The 21,512-nt window shown below is 45.5% G+C and overlaps 1 protein-coding gene across 2 annotated transcripts; it reads right to left on the reverse strand.

The window, feature by feature from the left end:
• Positions 1–1,772: 1,772 nt before the first annotated feature.
• Positions 1,773–16,520, reverse strand: MGST1 (microsomal glutathione S-transferase 1). Of its 2 annotated transcripts, none has more exons than XM_033162871.1 (4): positions 16,369–16,520; positions 7,261–7,409; positions 4,447–4,541; positions 1,773–3,645 (listed from the first exon to the last, which is right to left on the reverse strand). In XM_033162871.1, exons 2-4 carry the CDS (start codon positions 7,384–7,386, stop codon positions 3,396–3,398), a joined length of 471 nt encoding a protein of 156 aa, XP_033018762.1. In that variant the 5' UTR covers positions 7,387–7,409; positions 16,369–16,520; the 3' UTR covers positions 1,773–3,395. The 2 variants fall into 2 exon arrangements, with proteins under 2 accessions (XP_033018762.1, XP_033018761.1); XM_033162870.1 differs by lacking the exon at positions 16,369–16,520 and adding an exon at positions 12,658–12,790.
• Positions 16,521–21,512: the final 4,992 nt, after the last annotated feature.

Below are 21,512 nucleotides of genomic sequence, written 5' to 3' on the forward strand. Positions count from 1 at the left end.
TCAAGAAGATCCCATTCTTCCCTACAGACCTCCCCAAACGTTAAGGTCAACCACCTCCCTCAGAAGTTCAGGGTAACGAGAGGGCACTCTCCATGGCAACCCCCAAGTTGTGAAACTCCCTTCCACAGAGGCACACCTGGTTTCTTCACCACTCACCTTTGGGCAAATGCTGAAGACGTGCCTCTTCACCCTGACCTTCAATGCCTGAGATGTGTGCTTTCAGGGCCCACCCTATTCCCGTGACTGTACTCTGTTTTAACTGTTTTTAATTCTAAATTTCAAATTGTTGCAACCTGCCCTGGGACCTACTGGTGAAAGGTGGTTGAATTAATTTATTTATTAATAATAATTCTGAAGCTCAGTAGGCTTGCCCTTGTATGCTTCATCAATGAGCAGCTACCTGCACAACTGGAAGAATACGGTGTAACATTTATGTGCAATAGTGTCTGGAATAGCTGTTGGATACACATCAAGTCTGGTCAGCAATTGGATTTGCATAACGAAGGGTCTCATAATGCCTGCTCTATTTTTATAGGCAAAGAAATTGCTTCAAAGGCTTTATGGCTGAAACTCTGGTAGAAGACAGTCAAAACATTATTTTCTCTTAAGGGATATGGTAGGCTAAGAAAATTCTGCCCCCTGTGATTTTTTCAGCGCTTGGTTACAAACACCTATTTGCATCAAAGTCTCCTCTACAACGAGGCTTGGTGTTGCTCTGCAATATCTTATTATTAAGGTAAATAATCTTCAAAGAACTTCCTGATTTGAATCTCTTATTCTTTGTGACATCCTATTTGCTGACTGCAGTTAGAGAAGTCAAGGGAACAAAAATAGCCCCCCCCCCCCAAATTCAAACACTTCCCCCCTTTTGCTGCTGTCTTTATTATTTATGCTTCAAAAAGATACATCCCAAAATAGCATCTGTAGAAAATTACCATACGTACATGCCGTCAACAGAGTTGTTATACATTAAAAAAAATCCTAAAGCTTGTACAAGTCATTCCAATCATTCTGAGGTTGAGGCGGTGTGCGAAAGAGAAAGGAGGAGAAAGATTATCTGCGGGCATAAAAAAGTTGTTCACAACACCCAGAATCAGCTACCATATACTGTAACAAAAAAAAAAAACCCTATAGAATGCAGCAGCCTTGCAGCTTATATTTTGTTGACAACATTACCCAGAATGCTGACTGGTGTTCAAGGAATGATGACTGGAGTAAAACCTCTCAAAATGGGCAGCTTAATGGGCAAATTCTTTTTACCAATTTATTACCACCAGGACAACCTTTTGTGATGACCTCAAGGTGTAGATCTACACAGGCGGAGGTTGTAAAATGGGTTTGATGTGCATTCATCAGCTTGGGCATAATGCGCTCAACAAACGTGGGCTTGAGCTCTGCTAGATGGTTGTAGCGAAGGAGGGGTGTGGAGCATGGGGTGGAGAGCATGTGTTGTATCCACTGGGAACCCTGTTTGCCTACCAAGATCTGCAAACAAAGAAGATAAGAAGAGCCTGCTGGATCAGGCCAATGGCCCATTCAGGGCAGCATCCTGTTCTCACAGAAGCCAACCAAATGCTTTGTGGGAAACCTGCAAGCAGGATCTGAACACAAGACCTTTCTCCCTGTGGTTTCCAGCAACTGGTATTCAGAAACATTGTTGCTTCCAAATGTAAAGGCATAGCGTCTCAAGACCTTTTACTGTGTGTAACAAGTGCCTAATTGTTTCTCGTCTGTTGTTACATCTCATCTACATCTCATGCTCCACATTTGTACATTTGTTGCAGAGGCACTGCAATTAAGGCTCATCCACAGTCCCACTTGACCTGCTCCTTCCCTCCCCCCCCCCAGAAGAAACTCTCTGTTTACTGCTGAACCGGAGCACATATCGATTGGTTTGCAGTGGTAAACAGTGGGTTTTCCCAGGGAAAGAAGCAGGGCAAACAAAAAAACCTCTCACAACCATGCCAATAAAGTATGGGACAAGCAGAAGTGTGGACGAGCCCTTACTCAATACTGAAAACATAAAATGATTTGCAAGTAGGAAAACATGGATATTATGCCATTATTTTGCTCCCATCGCCCTTGACCGTTGGCTACACTTGCTGATGGGAGCTGTGGTTCAAAATGTACACTGAATTAATTTCTGGGGAATCTGGAGCTGGAGGAACATGACCACCACCACAAAAATGTGCCTATGACTGGGAAAACTCAACTGTGTGAACAAACTTAAATATGGCCTTGCTGGACCAGGCCAAGTATCCATCCATCCATCCACCCCCTGTTTCTGTTCCAACATTAGCCAACCAAAGTCATCTAGACATTCAGAAGCAGGACATAACAACGCAAGCTATTCTTTCTTTAAGTTCCCAGCTTCTGATATTCAAAAGCAAATGCAGGTTTTTACATTTACATGTGAGCTCACCTACCTTATGACCCCATGCACATAAAAATCGGTGAACTAAAGCAATGATCGTACAGCTGACGAGGCAATGGTCTGAACTTTGTTAGAGAGGGAGTGTGGTTCAGTGGTAGAGTATCTGCCTGCATGCAGAAAGTCTCGGGTTCAATCCCTGGCACCTCCAACTAGCTAGAAAAGACTCCTGCAAGACCTTGGACAGCCACTGCTAGACAATGTATACAAGGGACCACGTCTCCTAATATGAACCGACCCAAGCCCTGAGTTCATCATCTTTGGCCCTTCTCAGTGTGCCTCCTCCATAAGAAGCCCAGAGGGTGGCAAACAAGAAAGGGCCTTTTCTGTTGTGGCTCCCCATTAGTGGAATGCTCTCCCCAGGGAGGCTCGCCTGGTGTCTTCATTACATGGGCACCAGGCGAAAACGTTCCACTAATATTCTACAGCCTTTTAAATGTGTTTGTAGGGTTTCAGGCAAAGGTATTTCCCCATTAACTGTTTTCTGTTTTTATCCTTTGTACTGGAGATGGCAGGGGTTGAACATCAGACCTTCTTCATGTAAACCAGGAGCAAGCACATTTCCCTGGAAGACTTAATGAATCTTCCCCTGTAATGTCCATCTGCAGGAAAGTGTATGGTTTTGTTCTCACATTAACTGAGCAAGGGGCAAGGGATAACCTCCTGTCCTCCAGTAGACTCAAACTCCAATAAGCCCCTGCCAGGACAGGACAGTGGTCATGGATGATGGGAGTTGTGGTCCAACAATGTTAGGTGGATCATAGGTTCCCCAACCCTGCCCTAGAATATGCCCTGGGATGCTCTGCCATGCATTGGGGAGTTCTGTAGCAGGCAGGTTGTGGTGGCGAGGGGCAGGGGGGGGGGAGTCCCTAGGCAGAAGGTGTGGAAAAGATGCCCCAAAGGCAAAAATCTGAAAACCACCATAGAATGGCAATTATGGTGGTAACGAAGGCAGGCTTATTTTCTATAACAGATCCAGGCCATTCCACATAAGCTGGAATATCATTGAAAAGGTCACAGCTATACCGACCCCAAAACCCAGACCCCTGGAGGGCTGAGGAAGGGGCAGTAGGTAGGCAATGGTGTGGAAGAGTCGAGCCGCAGTAAATATTCTGAAGTGCATCAAGGCTGTGGTTTCAGAGACGCCCGTGAAAGAATAGAAGAAGGCAATGAAAAGGTACGGAATGATGTTCTCAAGGTCGTTGCGATGGAGTCTGGGGAAAGAAGGAAAGTATGAGTCAACGTCAAAGCAACTCCGTAGATGATGTGTAGCCAACATAGCGCCGTCCAGATGTTTCTGATACACAACAGTCATCATCCCTGATCACTGGTCAGGCTGCCTTGAGCTGATGGAAGATGTAGCCCAACAACATCTGGAGGGCAGCACGTTGGGTACCTCAACATAAACCAGTCACCAAATGCACCCAATTTTTTTGAGTGCAAGGATTGCCAGTTTTGCAGCAGAACTTAGAATCATAGAATCATAGAGTTGGAAGAGACCACAAGGGCCATCCTGTCCAACCCCCTGCCAAGCAGGAAGCACCATCAAAGCATTCCTGACAGATGGCTGTCAAGCCTCTGCTTAAAGACCTCCAAAGAAGGAGACTCCACCACACTCCTTGGCAGCAAATTCCACTGTCAAACAGCTCTCACTGTCAGGAAGTTCTTCCTAATGTTTAGGTGGAATCTTCTTTCTTAACTTTGCCACTCCCCTCTCTGCATCTCCCCAAAATCTGCTTTGGGAAAGCCCCAGAATAGATTTAAGGGGTACACAGGGGGAGGTTCTGTGGAGCAAGTGTAAATCCCTGCACTGACGGATAGATTGCGTACAATACCCACACTTGTTTGCACCGCACATACAGGTACAGTGCACTCTACATCTTCAACGTATGCAAATTGTTACTTCATGCAACTTTCTTCTTCTTCTTCTTCTGAAGAGCAGGGCAGAAAGCTTTCAAGTAAAACCAGTAAAACCAGTAAAATAATCTTGTTTTCGTAAAAGTCCCCTCAGCTACCTTCGCACGCGCTCCACATACGGATCAGTCCTGAGATACTTTTGGGCAGCCTCTCCTTTACCAAATGCTACTGCATCTTCAGGGTTGGCGAATGCCTGTTGAGGAGCATGAGGAATAAATGCATTATTATTGTTGTTGTTTTCGTTGTTAAGTCCCACAGCATTTAAAACAACTTACAACCACAAAAATGGTCCTGAAAATAGAAATCACAGGTGTCAAAGACCAGGGTAACAGGGTGTGCAGATGAAAACCAGGTCTAGAAATTGAGCTCAACAGCTTACAAAATTTGTGTTTTGTATAGAGACAGTTTCTCATCTTTCCAATCTTAAAATTTAGTTCTCCTCATTTTCGCCCTGGGTGAAGCCTCCACAGATGCACCTTTGAGGCTCCCAGTTTCTGTGTGTGTACGCAAATGTGTGTGGGGTGTGTGTGTGCCAAACTGGTGTTCTTTGCCCCAGGTGAAATAAAGCTAGTTTCACCCCAGCACGACATTGTGATGTGCATGATATCATGCATGTGTGCTGCATGTGTGATTTCATGTGCACATGATGGCCCCGTCCCCAATATTGGGTGCAACTCAGCACCTCTGGCCCTCCTGCAACCTTCCCAGATCCTGGTAAGCCACTCTACACTTTACAGGGAGGCAGTTCCAGGTTTTTGCAATTTTGCCTTTGCATGTGGACTCCAGAACCGAACCATGGCACAAGTGGTGGGCCCAACTGTAAACAAACAAATAGGTTGAGCAGTTATGAGATAAAACCATAAGAAGAGCCCTGCTTGATCATGCCAGTTGCCCATCTAGTCTGGCATCCTGTTCTCACATTGGCCAGCCAGATGCCCTTAATGGAAAGCGTGCAAAGTCACATTAATGCCATACATTTACAGCACTATGATGCCACTTTAAATAGCCACGGCTTCCACCCAATTCTGGAAGCTGTGGTTTGTTAAGGGTTCTTGTTAAAGGACCCCTACTCCCCTCTCAAAATTACAATTCCCAGAGTGGGTTAGCAGTCCATCCCGCTTCCCAAAGAACTCTGGAAATTGAGGGGAATAGGAGTCTCCTAACAGCTTTCATGATCACTGCAGATGGTGACAGCAGTCACGAAATTAAAAGACACCTGCTTCTTGGCAGAAAAGCGATGACAAACCTAGACAGCATCTTAAAAAGCAGAGACATCACCTTACCAACAAAGGTCCGTATAGTTAAAGCTATGGTTTTCCCAGTAGTAATGTATGGAAGTGAGAGCTGGACCATAAAGAAGGCTGATTGCCGAAGAATTGTTGCTTTTGAATAAGGGTGCTGGAGGAGACTCTTGAGAGTCCCATGGACTGCAAAAAGATCATACCTATCCATTCTGAAGGAAATCAGCCCAGGGTGCTCACTAGAAGGACAGATCCTGAAGCTGAGGCTCCAGTACTTTGGCCACCTCGTGAGAAGAGAAGACTCCCTAGAAAAGACCCTGATGTTGGGAAAGATGGAGGGCACAAGGAGAAGGGGACGACAGAGGATGAGATGGTTGGACAGTGTTCTCGAAGTGACTAGCATGAGTTTGATGAAACTGCTGGAAGCAGTGGAAGACAGGAGTGCCCGGCATGCTCTGGTCCACAGGGTCACAAAGAGTCAGACATGACTAAATGACTAAACAACAACAACAGCTCTCAGCACCCTTAACAAACCGCAGCTCCCAGAATAACTTGGGGGAAGCCACAGCTGTTCAAAGTGGTATCATAGTGCTTTAAATCAGAGGTTTTCAATCTTTTTGAGTCCACAGCTCCCTTGGCCAACTACATTCTTTCTGCAGCATCCCTGTGGGCCTCAGAAGCCCAGTTGTGTCACCCCTTGCCTTTCAAACACCCTCCCTTGTGGTAAGTTCCCTTAGCCTCCTCTCTTCTCCCCTCGGGAGTCCTCTGGGCAGCTGCAGCTGGTCTCTGAGCTGTGCCCCCCTGCCCCAAAAATAGGGGTCCGAGAAGCACCCCCTGGCCAGCCCCAGAGGCACCATTTGCCTGGGGAGCTTGTAGCCAGGGCTGCTGCAACAAACAGCTGTTCAAGTCTTTGGGAGGCAGAGACGCAAGAGGGAGGGAAGGAAAGAGGGGCAAAGGCCAGTGTTGCCCGTGGCACCCCTGACCATCATTCTGTTGGGAGATTCATTCCCCGTATGCAGTCATGGGTTTATTGTTTATCACATGACTGGGCATGTGTTTTCATTCCACAGAGTGGGGAGTGGGAAGTGACGGAAGACAGGATGTTTGTCTTACTGTGTTCCCTGAAGTGGGAATTTTGTCCTTTCTCTTTGCTGTCTGATGCTAGAGAGAGAGGGAGCCATGTTGAAGAGCTCCATGTGTATTATGTGTAAATAAAGCAGGTTAGCCAACATGCTGAGTTGCTGTGGTCTGTCACGCAAGCTGGGCAAATTCTGCGGATGCTAAGAGTGTGCTGATGTCTTCCCACATCAGTCGCAGTGATGTCCGGGGGCTGAAGAAGTTTAAGGAGCTCCCGAACGATCGCCCAGGAAGGAGGGAACATGCCAGTCGGGCATGTATCTCTGCCAGGGTCCTACTTGTGAGTAGGCCATTTCCTGACACATTCAAGGCACCCCAGGGTTGAAAAACCACTGCTTTAAATTTATGGTGTGAATGAGCTGTAAATAAAGAGCTGTGTGTGCAGAATACCAGCCGGTTTACAAGAAACAGTTCTGGATGCTGTCCCTCTGCAGAAAGTCACAGACCCTCTTCCTCTCCTATCACATTAGTGTGTTTCTGCCTTTTGAAAAACACCATTGGGCTTTCCATTTCCAAACACATATATTTTCTCACCCGGTTCTTCATTCTCAAGTATCCTGTTAGAGGGCTCATCAGCATCATTTTTATGATGACAATGACCGCATGGAAAGTGTAGGCCTTCATCACGCTCATGTCTACTATTTCATGAAGTTTAGTCATTTTGGCCCGTATCCTCTGGAGACCTGGGATGGAAATTGAGAGCGAGAATGTTATTTAACATTACATTCACGGTGTGACATCAGCACTCCCAACACGTGAAACAAAGTGCAAGGGTACGAGTATGGGGTGGGTGTCAACAAGGTAGGACATGCAGGCAGAAATCCAGGGCCTCACTCAGCAGAATAGGAACAAGCAGGAAGCCATCGCATCAGTGGTCCAGCTAGCTCAATACTCTCCACACTGGCAGCAAATCTCCGGGGCTTCAGGCAGGAGTCCTTTTCCAGCCCTACCTAGAGACAGATGGTACCTGGGACCTTCTACATGCAGAGGTGATTCGCTACCGCTGAGTTGTAGCCCTTTTGCTTTTACTGAATAAGGAGTGTCCAAACTAAGCAGGACTGCAGTTTGCAGCAAGTGAAGTCATTTTATCTTGTTAAAATAATGTATATGCCACAATTTATCAGGCAATCGGCACTGAAGTGTGTTTGTGTCACACAAAGCGGACTGTGACACCGATCACACCCCGGTGGCGAACAAGATCCATCTCCAGGCAAAGAGGGTCCATAGCCCAAAGCAGAAAGTGTGGCCTCTAGGGTGATGACTTTTTTACAACCTCATTTCCCTGTATCATAATTTGATGAGCTTTCATGAAAGATTAGATAAAATCCTACTTTCAAAGAGATTTGATTAAAAAAAACCTCACGTACAAAATGATTTTAAAAAATTTATTTATCAGTTTTTTGACCATTTTTTGAAGTCACTGTAAGCAGATATAAAATGGAACCCAAGCTTTAGAGTCACATATACAACATTATATAGGGTCATCAAACACACAAGGAAGTCAATTATTCACGATAATGTCATTGGACAGGATGAATCTCAGTGGGAGGTTGTCCTTGTTGCGGCAGGAGTCGTGCAAGTCTTGCATAACTTTGATCGCACGCTCACAGCACTGGTTGCTTCGGGCAATGTTGATTGGAGATTTATCTGTTTTCCAGTTGGTTTCCAAGCATTTGAGACCTCTTGGGTAGTCATTCAGAACTGCAGATAGTTCATCAAAATCTTCAGCGTGGAACAATTGACTGCTGAACCAACGGTCAGCCCATGAGTAGGAAATGAATGAACAATTTTTACGCAGCCTGTTCCGGGTTTCAGGCATCAGAATAAACGCAAAAAGGGCTAGAATGGCACGAGAGTTCCAGCGTGCATTACTTATGTTTGGGATCTGTTGAAACTTCACGAAGGGGATCTCATTCCTGTCAGTGAAGTGACGGAAGACATGAGTGAGGTGGTATAGAAACTTCATGTCATCTCTCCAGCCGCCTGTTTCCTTAATCTGAGTTCCACCGTTGCTGAAGGCTGCTTTCAATTTATCATAATTTCTCATCAAATCCTGCACAAAGAAGTACTTGATGTTTGGTGATTTAGTCGACCCATGGAGCTCATCGTCCATGACAACGCAAAGAACGCGATCCAACAAATGAAAAATTGAATGATGGGAAAGCTAAAACAATCGCAGAAGGACTCCAGGAAGTCTTAGAGGAGTTCAACCTGTGGGGATCAATTTTGATTATTGTTGCCGACACAACACATGTGAATACCGGCAAGAAGGCAGGCGTTGTTGTTCGGCTGCAGCAAATGTTCGAAGAGAAAGGTCACCCCAAACCCAAGTTCATCAGTTGCCAGCACCCCAAAAGATGCACTCCTCCACTGTCTCCAGCGACAGGTGGATGCCAAGAAGGTATTCTTAAAAGCAGCGTGGGTGGCGCTGTGGTCTAAACCACTGAGCCTTAGGCTTGCCAATCAAAAGGTCGGCGGTTCGAATCCCCACGACGGGGTGAGCTCCCGTTGTTCAGTCCCAGCTCCTGCCAACCTAGCAGTTCAAAAGCATGCCAAAGTGCAAGTAGATAAATAGGTACCGCTCCTGTGGGAAGGTAAACGGCGTTTCCATGTGCTGCTCTGGTGTCGGTGTTCTGTTGTGCCAGAAGCGGCTTAGTCATGCTGGCGACATGACCTGGAAAAACTGTCTGCGGACAAACGCCAGCTCCCTCGGTCTGCAAAGCGAGATGAGCGCCGCAACCCCAGAGTCATCTGCGACTGGACTTAACTGTCAGGGTCCTTTACCTTTACCTTAAAAGCAGCACAGCAGTGACTCTCATAAAGGGACCCTGCATTTCTGGATTTGCCACTGCACTACTGCTTGAAGAACTTTGTTCAGTCCCTGGCTGGGTCTGATGTATCCCACCCCTGAAATAAACATTCCAATACACAATATACTCTCAAGTTTAGAGTCCCCTGCTCCTCCTCCTCCTCTCCCCTTTCTGTAAGGTGGGAAATGGATGTTTGGAAGGGAGGAAAGAGTGCAGACAGGAATAAACTGCCTGGAGCTCTGGTAATCAAAACTCAGCTTAGATAGATCCTTGAGAGGGAACTTAAAAGCAACAGGTTTTACCACATTGCAAAGGCAAAGCAGAAGAAGAATGAACTTTGAGATGAACAACTGAGCCCTGGCATGGGCAGGGAGTAACCTTTGTGTTGCAGGTTTTGGCATGAATGCTTTGGAGAGATCACACCTCCTGGGATAATGTTGCACCAGCAACAAGGTGAGAGATCAAAGTCTGTGCCCAAGACTGCAATGACTAAAGGTATATGCTGGTGTGCATTGCAAAGCAGCTGAGAAACCAGTGCAGTTTTTCACTGCATTCCCACATGCTGTATTTGCCTGCACAGGAATGTGCTTATGTGCAGTTACAGTGGACACTCGGGTTGCAAACATGATCCGTGCAGGAGGCACATTCGCAACCTGCAGTTTTCACAACCCGCAGCGCGGTGTCTGAGCATGCATGGGTCACGATTTGGTGCTTCTACACATGTGCAAAGTGCGGTTTAGCACTTCTGCACATGCACAAGTGCTGAAACCAGGAAGTAACCCGTTCTGCTACTTCCGTTTGCAGCATGGTGCGCAACCCAAAAACACACAACCCGAAGCATCTGTAACCCGAGGTATGACTGTACTTGCATTGCACAACCTTGCAAATGCACCTGTTCATTCACTAATGGCTACAGTGGCAGCGGCAGCCTTTCAAACTAGCAAAAAAACTTTTTAAACTGCCAGTTTCTCTAAGCAACTGCAGGGGAGTTGCACTGGCAGCAGTTCCAGAAGGAGTGAGGCACGGGGGAGGATAGGCCAAATAATTTGCATTTAGTTGGGCTTGATTGAAGTGTGCTTATAAAAATAAGTGCAATTCACTCAATTCTACTCGCATCGAAAAGTGGAGAGATTTCTCCTTCTCCCCCCTCCCCCTTCCTGCAAATATATCTGAAATAGACACAAAAAAGATTAACTGCATTTGCTGTTCAAAGCAATTCGTTTTGAAAGAAAGTAATGAGTCCTTAAGCACTTCATAAGTCAATCATTTGCTACTATGCAGAGATGTGGATTATTATATTTTAATAACCAATGGCAGGCATCTTGAATATACCCACATTTTTTTAAAAAAAACAACAACAACAATACCCACTACCTGGTCTACGGACACTTCAAGTGGGAGAGGGAAAAGTTTAGTAAAGGACCTTGAAGAACCAGAAACGTTTGGCAGTTCATAAAATCAGCCCCCTCTGTTTCCAATGGACATATATGAGTGCCATCACTTACGTAGCTAGGGGTGTCTGGGGCCCATAGAGGCTGGTAGGGAGAAAGGCAGGGAGGCTGACAGTAGGGGGAGCCAGAGCCAATGACAGGCAGAGCCAACTGATTCTAGAACTCTATGCCAAGTTCTACAGCCATTAAGGAACAGAAATCCAACAGCCCCTAGGCTGGTTGTAAGCAAGAAGGCAGGCAGGTGGGAGCCGGGGAGGCAGTGGTCCACTTGCCCTGATAGATCAGCCTACACTCTGTGTGGCCAACATGGCACCAGGCAGGCAGACGAAGGACATACCAGGCAGGCAGCCTTGGGGAAAACCAAGGTTTAAAAAACATGTGATGGAAGGGGGGAAGCCTAACATGGAATGGAAGGTAAAAACACCCCCAGGAAGGAACATGCACAGTGACTACAGGATGCTGAGATTTTTGGCAGGGGTGAGGAGAATGAAAAGCAGGGCGAGAGCAGGGGACAATATCCTGGAGGAGTGCACGTCTGTCTTCCTGGAACAGCGAGGAGCTGTCCACTACGCTGCAACATTATGTTGCAGTTCCCCCTTGCAGGTAGAAAAGCAGAGCAAAAAAATAAATAAATGCCTGCAGATGCTGAAGAAAGTACCTGCTCGAATCTTTGCTTTCTAGAACCCCACAGGGGAAACACAGAGGAGCAAAGGCGAGATTTGAACAGGGGGCTTTCTAGTTCAAGAAGCCTAATTTTCATTGGTGGAAAACCTGTGTCAGGGATGCAAGGGGAGGTTCACATGACCAAAGGCTCCTCCACCCAAGAATTAAAAACTCGCTTGCACTAGCAAACCACATTCTCCCTGCTGCTTTTCTATGTGCAGGGATTTTTTTGATATATATTTGTATGGCGGAGCATTCAGTCGTGTGACTTGCAGTCTGGCATTTTCCATCTCACATAGTGGTTTGCCTTCTCGGTAAAACCAGGGCCTGTGTTCCTCTAGCTCCCATAGTTAAAATATAATAATAATAATAATAATAATAATAATAATAATACTCTTCAAAAACTGGGAAGTTAAGAATGGGTAACTGCATTAACTAAATAAATTAGGAAAGCCCAGAAATAAATTGTGCAACTGTAGACCTAGAAATGTTTTAATGGTGCCACTAGCACCTGTTTGCATGCTCTCTCTCGCACCAGCCTCTCACCTGCTTCTTGCTCTAGCAAACCATAAGGTGCTATTTTCCTCGAGAGAGAGTGAGTATGCTAAGTTTGGCAATGTAGAAAATGTAGGAGGTGAGGCCAGTGAGACGATGTTAGATTTCATTCCAAGATCCCAAAAGGGCCTGCACATTTCCAATATGTATTGCACCTGTCCTGTGAAATGCTACAGACATCAACTCAGGAGAGGGGGGGGGCTTACTCCCAGGCAAGCGTTTGTCTGTCTCCCTACCCGTCTATCTATCCGGTTGCAGCTTCAGTCTCCCCACCCCCCAACTTCCCACACTGGTCTATGAACCAGAAAGCCTTTGTCAGAAGTTGCACAAGCAAAACACAGAAAGCGAAAGTCCAGCCATGCACACTGTGCTCTTTCGCTGTTGTTGTTCCTGCAAAAAAAAAGCTTTTGCTGCAAGGGAAAATGCTCTGCAAAGCGTTAAAGCCAACGCACCTTTGTCTTTTTCCGGATCCACACAACACCACCGTTTGGGGAAGCAAGACACTCCTGCTGCTGTTTTAATCTCTCTCCAACAGACACGGCCGCCTCGCTTTTCTACCCACCTCACTCTCCTCTCTTAACCCTCCCCTAATGGAGTCTCCCAGCTATTCCTGCTCTGCAGCTTGCCTCCCACAAACCCTCCAGCCCAAACGGGCTCCTTCCCTGGCCCTCCCACTTGGCTGCCGTACAGCTTTTTGTAACTCAAACCCACACGGTCCGTTGCAATGTGCTCATTAGCCTTTGCTCTGCTTTTCCCTCCCTCCCTGTTGCCCAAGGCCTCGTGATTCGATTGCACTCCCCACCCCCCACCCCGCAATCCTTGAACCAGAATGTGGTGAAACTAACCAGAATGCAGAAATGCTCATTGGGTGCCTTTGAATGTGTGCAGAAGTACATGCCATACATTTAAATCACAAGCTGAAGAATCCTAGAATGTGGAGTTTGTCAAAGGTGCTGGGAAGTGTACCTCCGCATAGGGTAAACTATGGTTCCCAGGATTCTTTTGGAGAATGTGCTTTGTGCGTCACGTTCCTGCTTAAACAGGGCGTCGTAGAGGAAAGAGGAAAATAACACGGGCAGCAATCATTTTAGGCCATGGATAGGCAAACTAAGGCCCAGGGGCCAGATCCAGCCCAATTGCCTTCTAAATCCATGCCTGTGAACAGTCCAGGAATCAGTGTGTTTTTACATGAGTAGAATGTGCCCTTTAAAAAAAAATGCATCTCTTGGTTATTTGTGGGGCCAGCCTGGTGTTTTTACATGAGGAGAATCTGTGCTTTTATTTAAAATGCATCTCTGGGTTATTTGTGGGGCATATGAATTCGTTCATCCCCCCCCCCAAAAAAATATATATATAGTCCAGCCTCTCACAAGATCTGAGGGACAGTGGACCAGCCCCCTGCTGAAAAAGTTTGCTGACCCCTGTTTTAAAAGTAAAGGGACCCCTGACCATTAGGTCCATTCGCAGACGACTCTGGGGTTGCAGTGCTCATCTTGCGTTATTGGCCAAGGGAGCCGGCATACAACTTCCGGGTCATGTGGCCAGCATGACTAAGCCACTTCTGGCGAACCAGAGCAGCGCACAGAAACGCCGTTTACCTTCCCGCCGGAGTGGTACCTATTTATCTACTTGCACTTTGACGTGCTTTCGAACTGCTAGGTGGGCAGGAGCTGGGACCGAGCAACGGGAGCTCACCCCATCGCGGGGATTCAAACCACCGAACTTCTGATCAGCAAGCCCTAGGCTCTGTGGTTTAACCCACAGTGCCACCTGCGTCCCTATTTGTGGGGCATAGGGATTCGTTCATTTCCCCCAAAAAATATATAGTCCAGCCCTCCACAAGATCTGAGGGACAGTGGACCGGCCCCCTGCTGAAAAAGTTTGCTGACCCCTGTTTTAGGCGCATCCAATTGATGAGCAGAAAATTTGAAGTCTCTTCTAGGCAGGGAAATGAAGATCTCCCAGGTGAGATGTTGGGGAAAGAAAGGAAAGCTCTCCCTGGTGAGAGCTGGGAGGATCCATCACTTTCTGTGTGTGACAAGTGTTGGGAACTACCTTTGAGAAAGGGCTCTTTCTCCATTCTTGTTTTTATTTAGATTAGTTTCTTATTGCATTATGAAAAAGCTTTAATAGAATGTTACAGCGGGGGGAGAGAGAGAAAAACAGCCATCGTGTTTGTTTGGGCATTTGGTTTGTCTGGCTGTTTTGTAGTGGAGGATGAATGTTTGGCTAGCCGAAGGGGGCAACCCCACACAGGGCTAACTCACACAAACAGCCGGCAAGTTAGGAGAGTGGGTTAAGCAGGGCAGTATATTACATTTTGTTCATTTATTTATTGAATTTAAACCCCACCTCCCCCTGCTCATTTAATCTCCACAACAACCCTGTGAATTTGGTTTGGCTGAGAGGCACTGACAGACTCGGTGAGCTTCAAGGCCAAGTGAGGATTTGAACCCTAGTCTCGCACATCTGACACTCTAACCGCCACGCCACTCTGGCAGCGTGTCACACAAATGTGAAAGATAGAAAAGGTTCTCATAACGTCTGTTTCTGCATCGAATGCCGGATTCTGAACTTTCTGAGCTCAAAGTGCATACATGAAATTTACATTCAAATGCCCAGAATTTTCCAACAGGCGGCTGAAGAATTTCCACCTTACGCTTTCTTTTAGAAGTTAAGCAGCGACGCACGCTGTTTAGCCAGTGGTTAGAAACTCTTCTGGCATAAATGAAAATTAAGACAAGCAATTGGGGGGCGATAGTTGCTCTCGAGGGGCTCGTTCTTGAAGCCTCAACTGCAGTGAATAGGCCTCCTGTCTTTAATGGGGAATCCAGAATGCAGCCTCAGCACCACCCAGTTAGGGGAAGGAGACCTCCAAGGATTACAGACCCCAGACTCTACTCATGAAGATTCTCCATGGTCCTTAGGTAGGACTGCGAACAAACACGTAAAGTTAAGTCTGTGCTTTCCAAACATCTGTTTAGTAATGTATATGAACAAACTGGGATATTAACACAGAACTGGCACTACGAAAGAACTTTATGTAACCAATATAAACATTTGTAGTAGTAATAATAATAATAATAATAATAATAATAATTGTATTAGATTTCCAACTGTAATATTGACAAACAGAAAGTATAAAGTCAACGTAAAACATCCCCACCTCCCGCCCTATCAAAACATGAGAGAAGGAGCATTAGTACCATGCATAAAGAAATCATACATTTATATATATATATATATATATATATATATATATATATATATATATATATATAATTAAAGTTATTTCAATTAAAAAGAAATAAAGTGATACAGAAAAAAGAAGGAAAAGTGAGAGGGATAAAAACAACAACAGAGATACATATAAAAGTAAAAATATTCACACACACACACACACACACACACAAAGAGCAATATACGATATTCCCATACTTTCTTGTATAAATTGGTATAGTGTCATTGTCCCTAGTGCTTATGTAAATGTTAATAGCCTACTACATTCTCTATAAACTCATTCCTAATAAATTTTAAAAAAATTAAAAAATTGTCCAGTAGCACCTTAGAGACCAACTAAGTTCGCTCTAGGTACACTGTACATACACCAGTGAGAGGCAAAAAAGTAAGTCCAGCTCCTATTCTTGTATCTGTATAATATAGACAACCATAAACACAGCCGCTTGACTCAATAACAAAACAGAAGATGGCAAAAACATGCAAGGCTGGCCCACCCATGAGGCAAGGTTAGATAATCACCTCAGGAGGCAGGATCCACCAGGGCAGCAGACCCCAGTGTAGATCTTTATTCCCCCCTTGATATTGATGTGGATCTACACTCAGCCCTTCTTCCCTGGTGGTGGTGGTGGGGAGCCATTTGGGAGTTTGCCTCAGGTGCCAAAATGTCTTGGACCAGCTAAACATGTTTCGACCCTCGAGCTTTCCTCAGTGGTTTCTTTTACACACACACACACACACACAGAGAGAGAGAGAGAGAGAGAGAGAGAGAGAGATTCTGACATAAATATAAAATATGGATTTACAGTACAACCTACAATTTAGAACTGTGTGTGTGTGTGTGTGTGAGAGAGAGAGAGAGAGAGAGAGAGAGAGAGAGAGAGAGAGAATATAAGGCAACTGTATCACATAATAATAGTACTTATCTGGCTTCAGAGTGCTATATATGCATATTTTTCAGCCACAACAGGCACTCAAAAGCTACAGACTGCCCTCTCAGTTGTAACATCCATCCATTTATGAGTCAGCATGGATTCCAGGAAAGTGCAGCGCATTCTGATGATTCATTAGTCCTGCTAATTTTGGATGCAGGCTGCACAAGTTCTCCATCTGTGTTCTAAAACGGGAATAATAGAGTTTCTGGAATGCGGAACATGGCTTTCTTGATATGAGGATAAGAAGAGACTGCTGGATCTGGGGCACCTTCCTGTTCTCACAGTGGCCAGCCAGAAATCACAAGCAGGATTAGAGAACAAGCGCTGGTGGACCTTGGGGTCTAAAATTCCAGGGGCACCCTGTGCGATGCCAACATTTGGTGCCACCCACCCCCTTCTGCCTCTCGCCTTCTGTGCACCCCCTGTGGTTGCACTCCCCTAAATCCATCTCTAGCACAAGAGCCCCCTCCCCTCTTGTGGTTTCCAGCAACTGACATTCAGAAGCATTGCTGCGTCATTTGTGGAGATCACTTAGAGGCAGCAATGCTCAGATCAGTATGGCATTGGCAGACTCTCCAAATGTCCATATTTTCCAGGGACAGTCCCAGGTTTACAGAAGCTCCACCCCCATCATTCTGCCCCGACACTGAGGTCCAGCTCCGAGCGCCTTTTGGCGGTTCCCTCCCTGCAACAAGTGAGGTTACAGGGAACCAGGCAGAGGGCCTTCTCGATAGTGGCGCCCGCCCTGTGGAACGCCATCCCGTCAGATGTCAAGGAAATAAACAACTATCTGACTTTTAGATGACATCTGAAGGCAGCCCTGTTTAGGGAAGTTTGTTTGAATGTGTGTTTTTTTTGTTTAGGGAAGTTTGATGGTTTGTTGTGATTTTAATTCTGTTGGGAACTGCCCAGAGCAGCTGGGGGAACCCAGCCAGATGGGCAGGGTATAAGTAGTAAAGTAGTAATAATAAGTAATAAGTAGTAAAGTAGTAATAATATATATCCCGGAATGCCCCACTTTTCCGTAGGATGTCCCTATTTTCATCAGAGAAATGTTGGGGGCTATGGGGTTATGTGACCCCCAAGCCAAGGAGATACATAACTATACAACCTTTAGAAGACATCTGAAGGCAACCCTGTACAGGTAACAGGTGGGTAGCCGTGTTGGTCTGCCATAGTCAAAACAAAATAAAAATGTCTTTCCAGTAGCACCTTAGGGACCAACTAAGTTTGTTCTTGGTATGAGCTTTCGTGTGCATGCACACTTCTTCAGATACACTGAAACAGAAGTCGCTGTTTCAGTGTATCTGAAGAAGTGTGCATGCACACGAAAGCTCATACCAAGAAAAAAACTTAGTTGGTCTCTAAGGTGCTACTGGAAGCTCTAGTGCAGATAGTCCAGAGACCAAGTCAGGCAACAGACCAAGATCAATATCAGGGATTGTTCAGGCAAGGTAAACACAGTAGAGCAAGGAACTTTGGACCCCTGATATTTCCATAAACTGGTATTCAGAGACATAAATGCCTCTGATAGTGGAGGAGGAACATAACCACCATGGCTAGCAGCCACTGGTAACGTTTTCCTCCATGAAAAACTGCTTTGAGGGGCATTTTCTTACAATCAAGCAGTATGTAATGCTAGTGATGTGTGAATATGAGACAGAACGGATGCTGGTGGGAGTGGGCAGCTGCAACTTCCAGGCCTTTAGCTCTGCCGTATAAGTATTTTTAATTTTTTTTAAAAAAAATACTCAAAAGAAATAAGCGTTCTACTGTGTTCAACAGAATAGGTTGTAGTGTATGTCTGGTCGCTACCCAGTGGCATGTGGTTCCCACGGAAATTTCTCCTCTTTGCAAATGTGCTCACAGGCCTCCCAAAAACCGGCAACTTCCCATTTCTGTTGCTGCCACCTGTCTCACAGTGCAGGTCTAGTTGAGAAAATAACCAGGTTGAGGGGTCTTCTTCTCCCCGACCATCACAATGATCCCTCCCCTCCCCACTCCACAATCCCTTGCTAGGCCCATTAATTAAGTAATCAGCATGACTAATCAAAATCATTTATCAAAGATTATGACGGGGGCTTTCTAATTGGATTTTAATAGGCACTGTCCCTCGCGAAAGGGTGTTCGGTGCTGATAGCACTATCGAGATCTGCGTACATCTGCTTACAGTAGCAACGGGTTTGAGATGATGTACCAGTGATTAAGTAGCTTCTGTGCTATGCGGCCATGAAGAAGTGCAAGTCTTAATTAGAAGTCCTTAGAAAGCCAACTGTCACTTCTATTGTAACACTCCCAGCTCTTTGTTCCGTGGTTTTTTTCACGAAACTAAGGTGTCACCCTCTGATGGATGTCAGCAATCAGGGTCTCGTCCCCCCCCCCCTTCCAGATGATCTGGGATCTGCACCTGAAATGCACCTGTAGTAAATGGGATCTGAAAAACTTTCCCCTCCTCTAATTGCACCAGGCAAGGAGAAATAGATGCTACTGTTGCCACCGTGTCCTGTGTGCCTATTGTTGCACTTGCTAAACTTGTACACATGTAAAGGAATACATTGTTACACATACTGCAAAAGTCACCAATGTACTATTGTTCAGATAAACACTCTTTAAAAGCTCCCTTGAACATATTATTATTATTTTGCACCCATCCTTCACGGCAAGGTTCTAACAATTTAAAAATGCAATATTAGTAACAGTTTAAAATGAATTCCAGTCACAAGAATAGTGATACTAATGTAGTTGAGTTTTAATAAAAGGAGAGGCTTCACTAATCTGCGCCAGGTCTTGCCTCTGTCTGAGCCTAAATTGGTCAGTATGCCAGACAGGACCTTGTTAGTGGTGGCACATCTGCTCTGCAGCTCCACCTCCTCCCCTCCCCAAGCTTCTTTCTCTCAACTTTTTCAGTGAGTAGTCAGCGTTTCCTCCTTTCTTTCTTAACTGGATGTTGGATTGCATAGTTTAGTGGTTCTTAAACTGTTATACGAGGAACATTGGCAAGGCAGGAAAGCAGCTTATAAGTGCCAAACTCTATCAACAATCCCATCAGAAACATTTTCCCTCAAAATCCTAACAATTTTTTTTAACCATCTTCTGACTTGTTTCATCAAATCGTGGCACAGTGTTCTTCAACCCAGATGTTGCTGGACTACAACTCCCATCATTGTGGCACAGTGTTCTTCAACCCAGATGTTGCTGGACTACAACTCCCATCAGCCTTGATCATCGCACAAGCAGGCTGTGGATGATAGGAGCTGCAGTCCATAAGAACATAAGAAGAGCCCAGCTGAATCAGGTTAAAGCAGACATGTCCAAAGTCTGTTTTGGGGGCCTAATCTGGCCCATTGGTCAATTTAATCTGGCCCCCCATGGCAGTATATGTCCTGGGGTAAAATCCTAAAAAAGCTCAGCAACGTTTGGGCACCCCTGGGTTAAAGGCGCATCTGGTCCAGCAGCCTATTCTCAATATGGCCAGCCAGGTGCTTATTGGAACCCCACTAGCAGAACATGAGTGCAATAGCACCTCATCACTTGTGAATCCCAGTTACTATTAGTGGTAGACAGGTTCTGACAATGGAGGTAGAACATAGCCATTGTGGCTAGCCTTATCTTCCATGCATGTGTGATATCAAACAACATTTGGAGACTCAAGGTTCAAGAACCCTGCTCTAGCAGAGACTTCTTGAGACAGAAGCAACAGCTCTAATGTTCATGTTTTGGGGTGAAGAAGGTTGTCTGATGACCCCACATCTTTTTGCTTAAGGAAATCCCATTCTTTCCTGTGAGTCAAGAAATGTTCCCAGTATGCAATACATACCCCAATTTGCACTGGGCGCATTCTCCAAAGAGGTGAGATGGCCGCAATACATGTTTAGTTCTTCTACACATTCTGTGTGTCCACTGAATATACATTTTTTGTGGGGGGGGGAGTTTGTCTCCAAAAACCTTGAGGACTAGTAGAAATCACTTTAGAAGAAATTTAGAAAATTGCTTTAAAAGAACCAGGCAGAGGGCCAGAAGGCCTGCCCTGTGGAACGCCCTCCCATCAGATGTCAAGGAAATAAACAACTATGTGACTTTTAGAAGACATCTGAAGGCAGCCCTGTTTAGGGAAGCTTTTAATGTCTGTTGATTTATTGTGTTTTTAATATTCTGTTGGGAGCTGCCCAGAGTTGCTGCCCAGATGGGTAGGGTATAAAATTATTATTATTATTATTATTATTATTATTATTATTATTAAAAGCTAGGGTTCTTCCTAAGTCAGTCCATGTCCTGCAACTTAGTGCACCTTCTCCTGAAATGTTTGCTGGAAGATATGTTTCCTCCAGTGGCACCAGTGCACCATAGTGGCCTCAAAACAACCTTGTTAGATAGGGCAGGTTGATAGCGACTTGTCCGAAGTGACACAGACACAGAGGAGAGACTTGAGCCTCAGTTTCCCACATGCGTCGCACCACACTGGCTCTCCCCCTTGGGTTCCACGGTGGTGCAAAGATGGTGCGTATATATAAAGCCGTAGGAAAATTAAGAAATATTCCTCACATCCTTGTTGCATTTCTTTCAAGCGCCTTAAAATGGCTCCTCTACAAAATGTGTGAATGTCGCTTTAAAGAGCAGGAGAAACTGAATAGGAAGAAAAGGCGGAAGATTTATCCCAGACAGCTATTAACGCGGAATTCATTCATCCCTTGTGGAGCTTTATCCTCCTCCTCCTCAAAGGGCTAGGGATCTGCTTAACCAATTTAAAGTCGTCATAATAATCAGAATCTGCTTAGCCAGCAAAGGCAGAGGCAGCTTAAAAAGTGAGAGATCCTACCTCCTCTACTCCCCCCCCATCCCCCCCTTCTTGCGGCAAGTTCCTTGTCACCCTGAACTTTTCTGCTGGCTTGCAGGTGCAGCCGTCCTCTACCGAAGGCAATAACGTTCTACAGGGTCGACTCTTTAGGCAAGGATTTTCTGCTGTGGTGCACGATTGTTCCTAATGATTTTGCGGGACTCTGCTAGACATTAATAGCCGCCTGGGACAATTATTTCAAAAGAAGCATTGTGTAGGGAGAGGCTGTATTCTGAAGAATTGCATGCATGCTGAGCCAGAATCTATCTCTCTCTCTCTCTCTCTCTCTCTCTCTCTCTCT

This window comes from Lacerta agilis, chromosome 10, assembly GCF_009819535.1.
Source record: "Lacerta agilis isolate rLacAgi1 chromosome 10, rLacAgi1.pri, whole genome shotgun sequence".
Taxonomy (NCBI): domain Eukaryota; kingdom Metazoa; phylum Chordata; class Lepidosauria; order Squamata; family Lacertidae; genus Lacerta; species Lacerta agilis.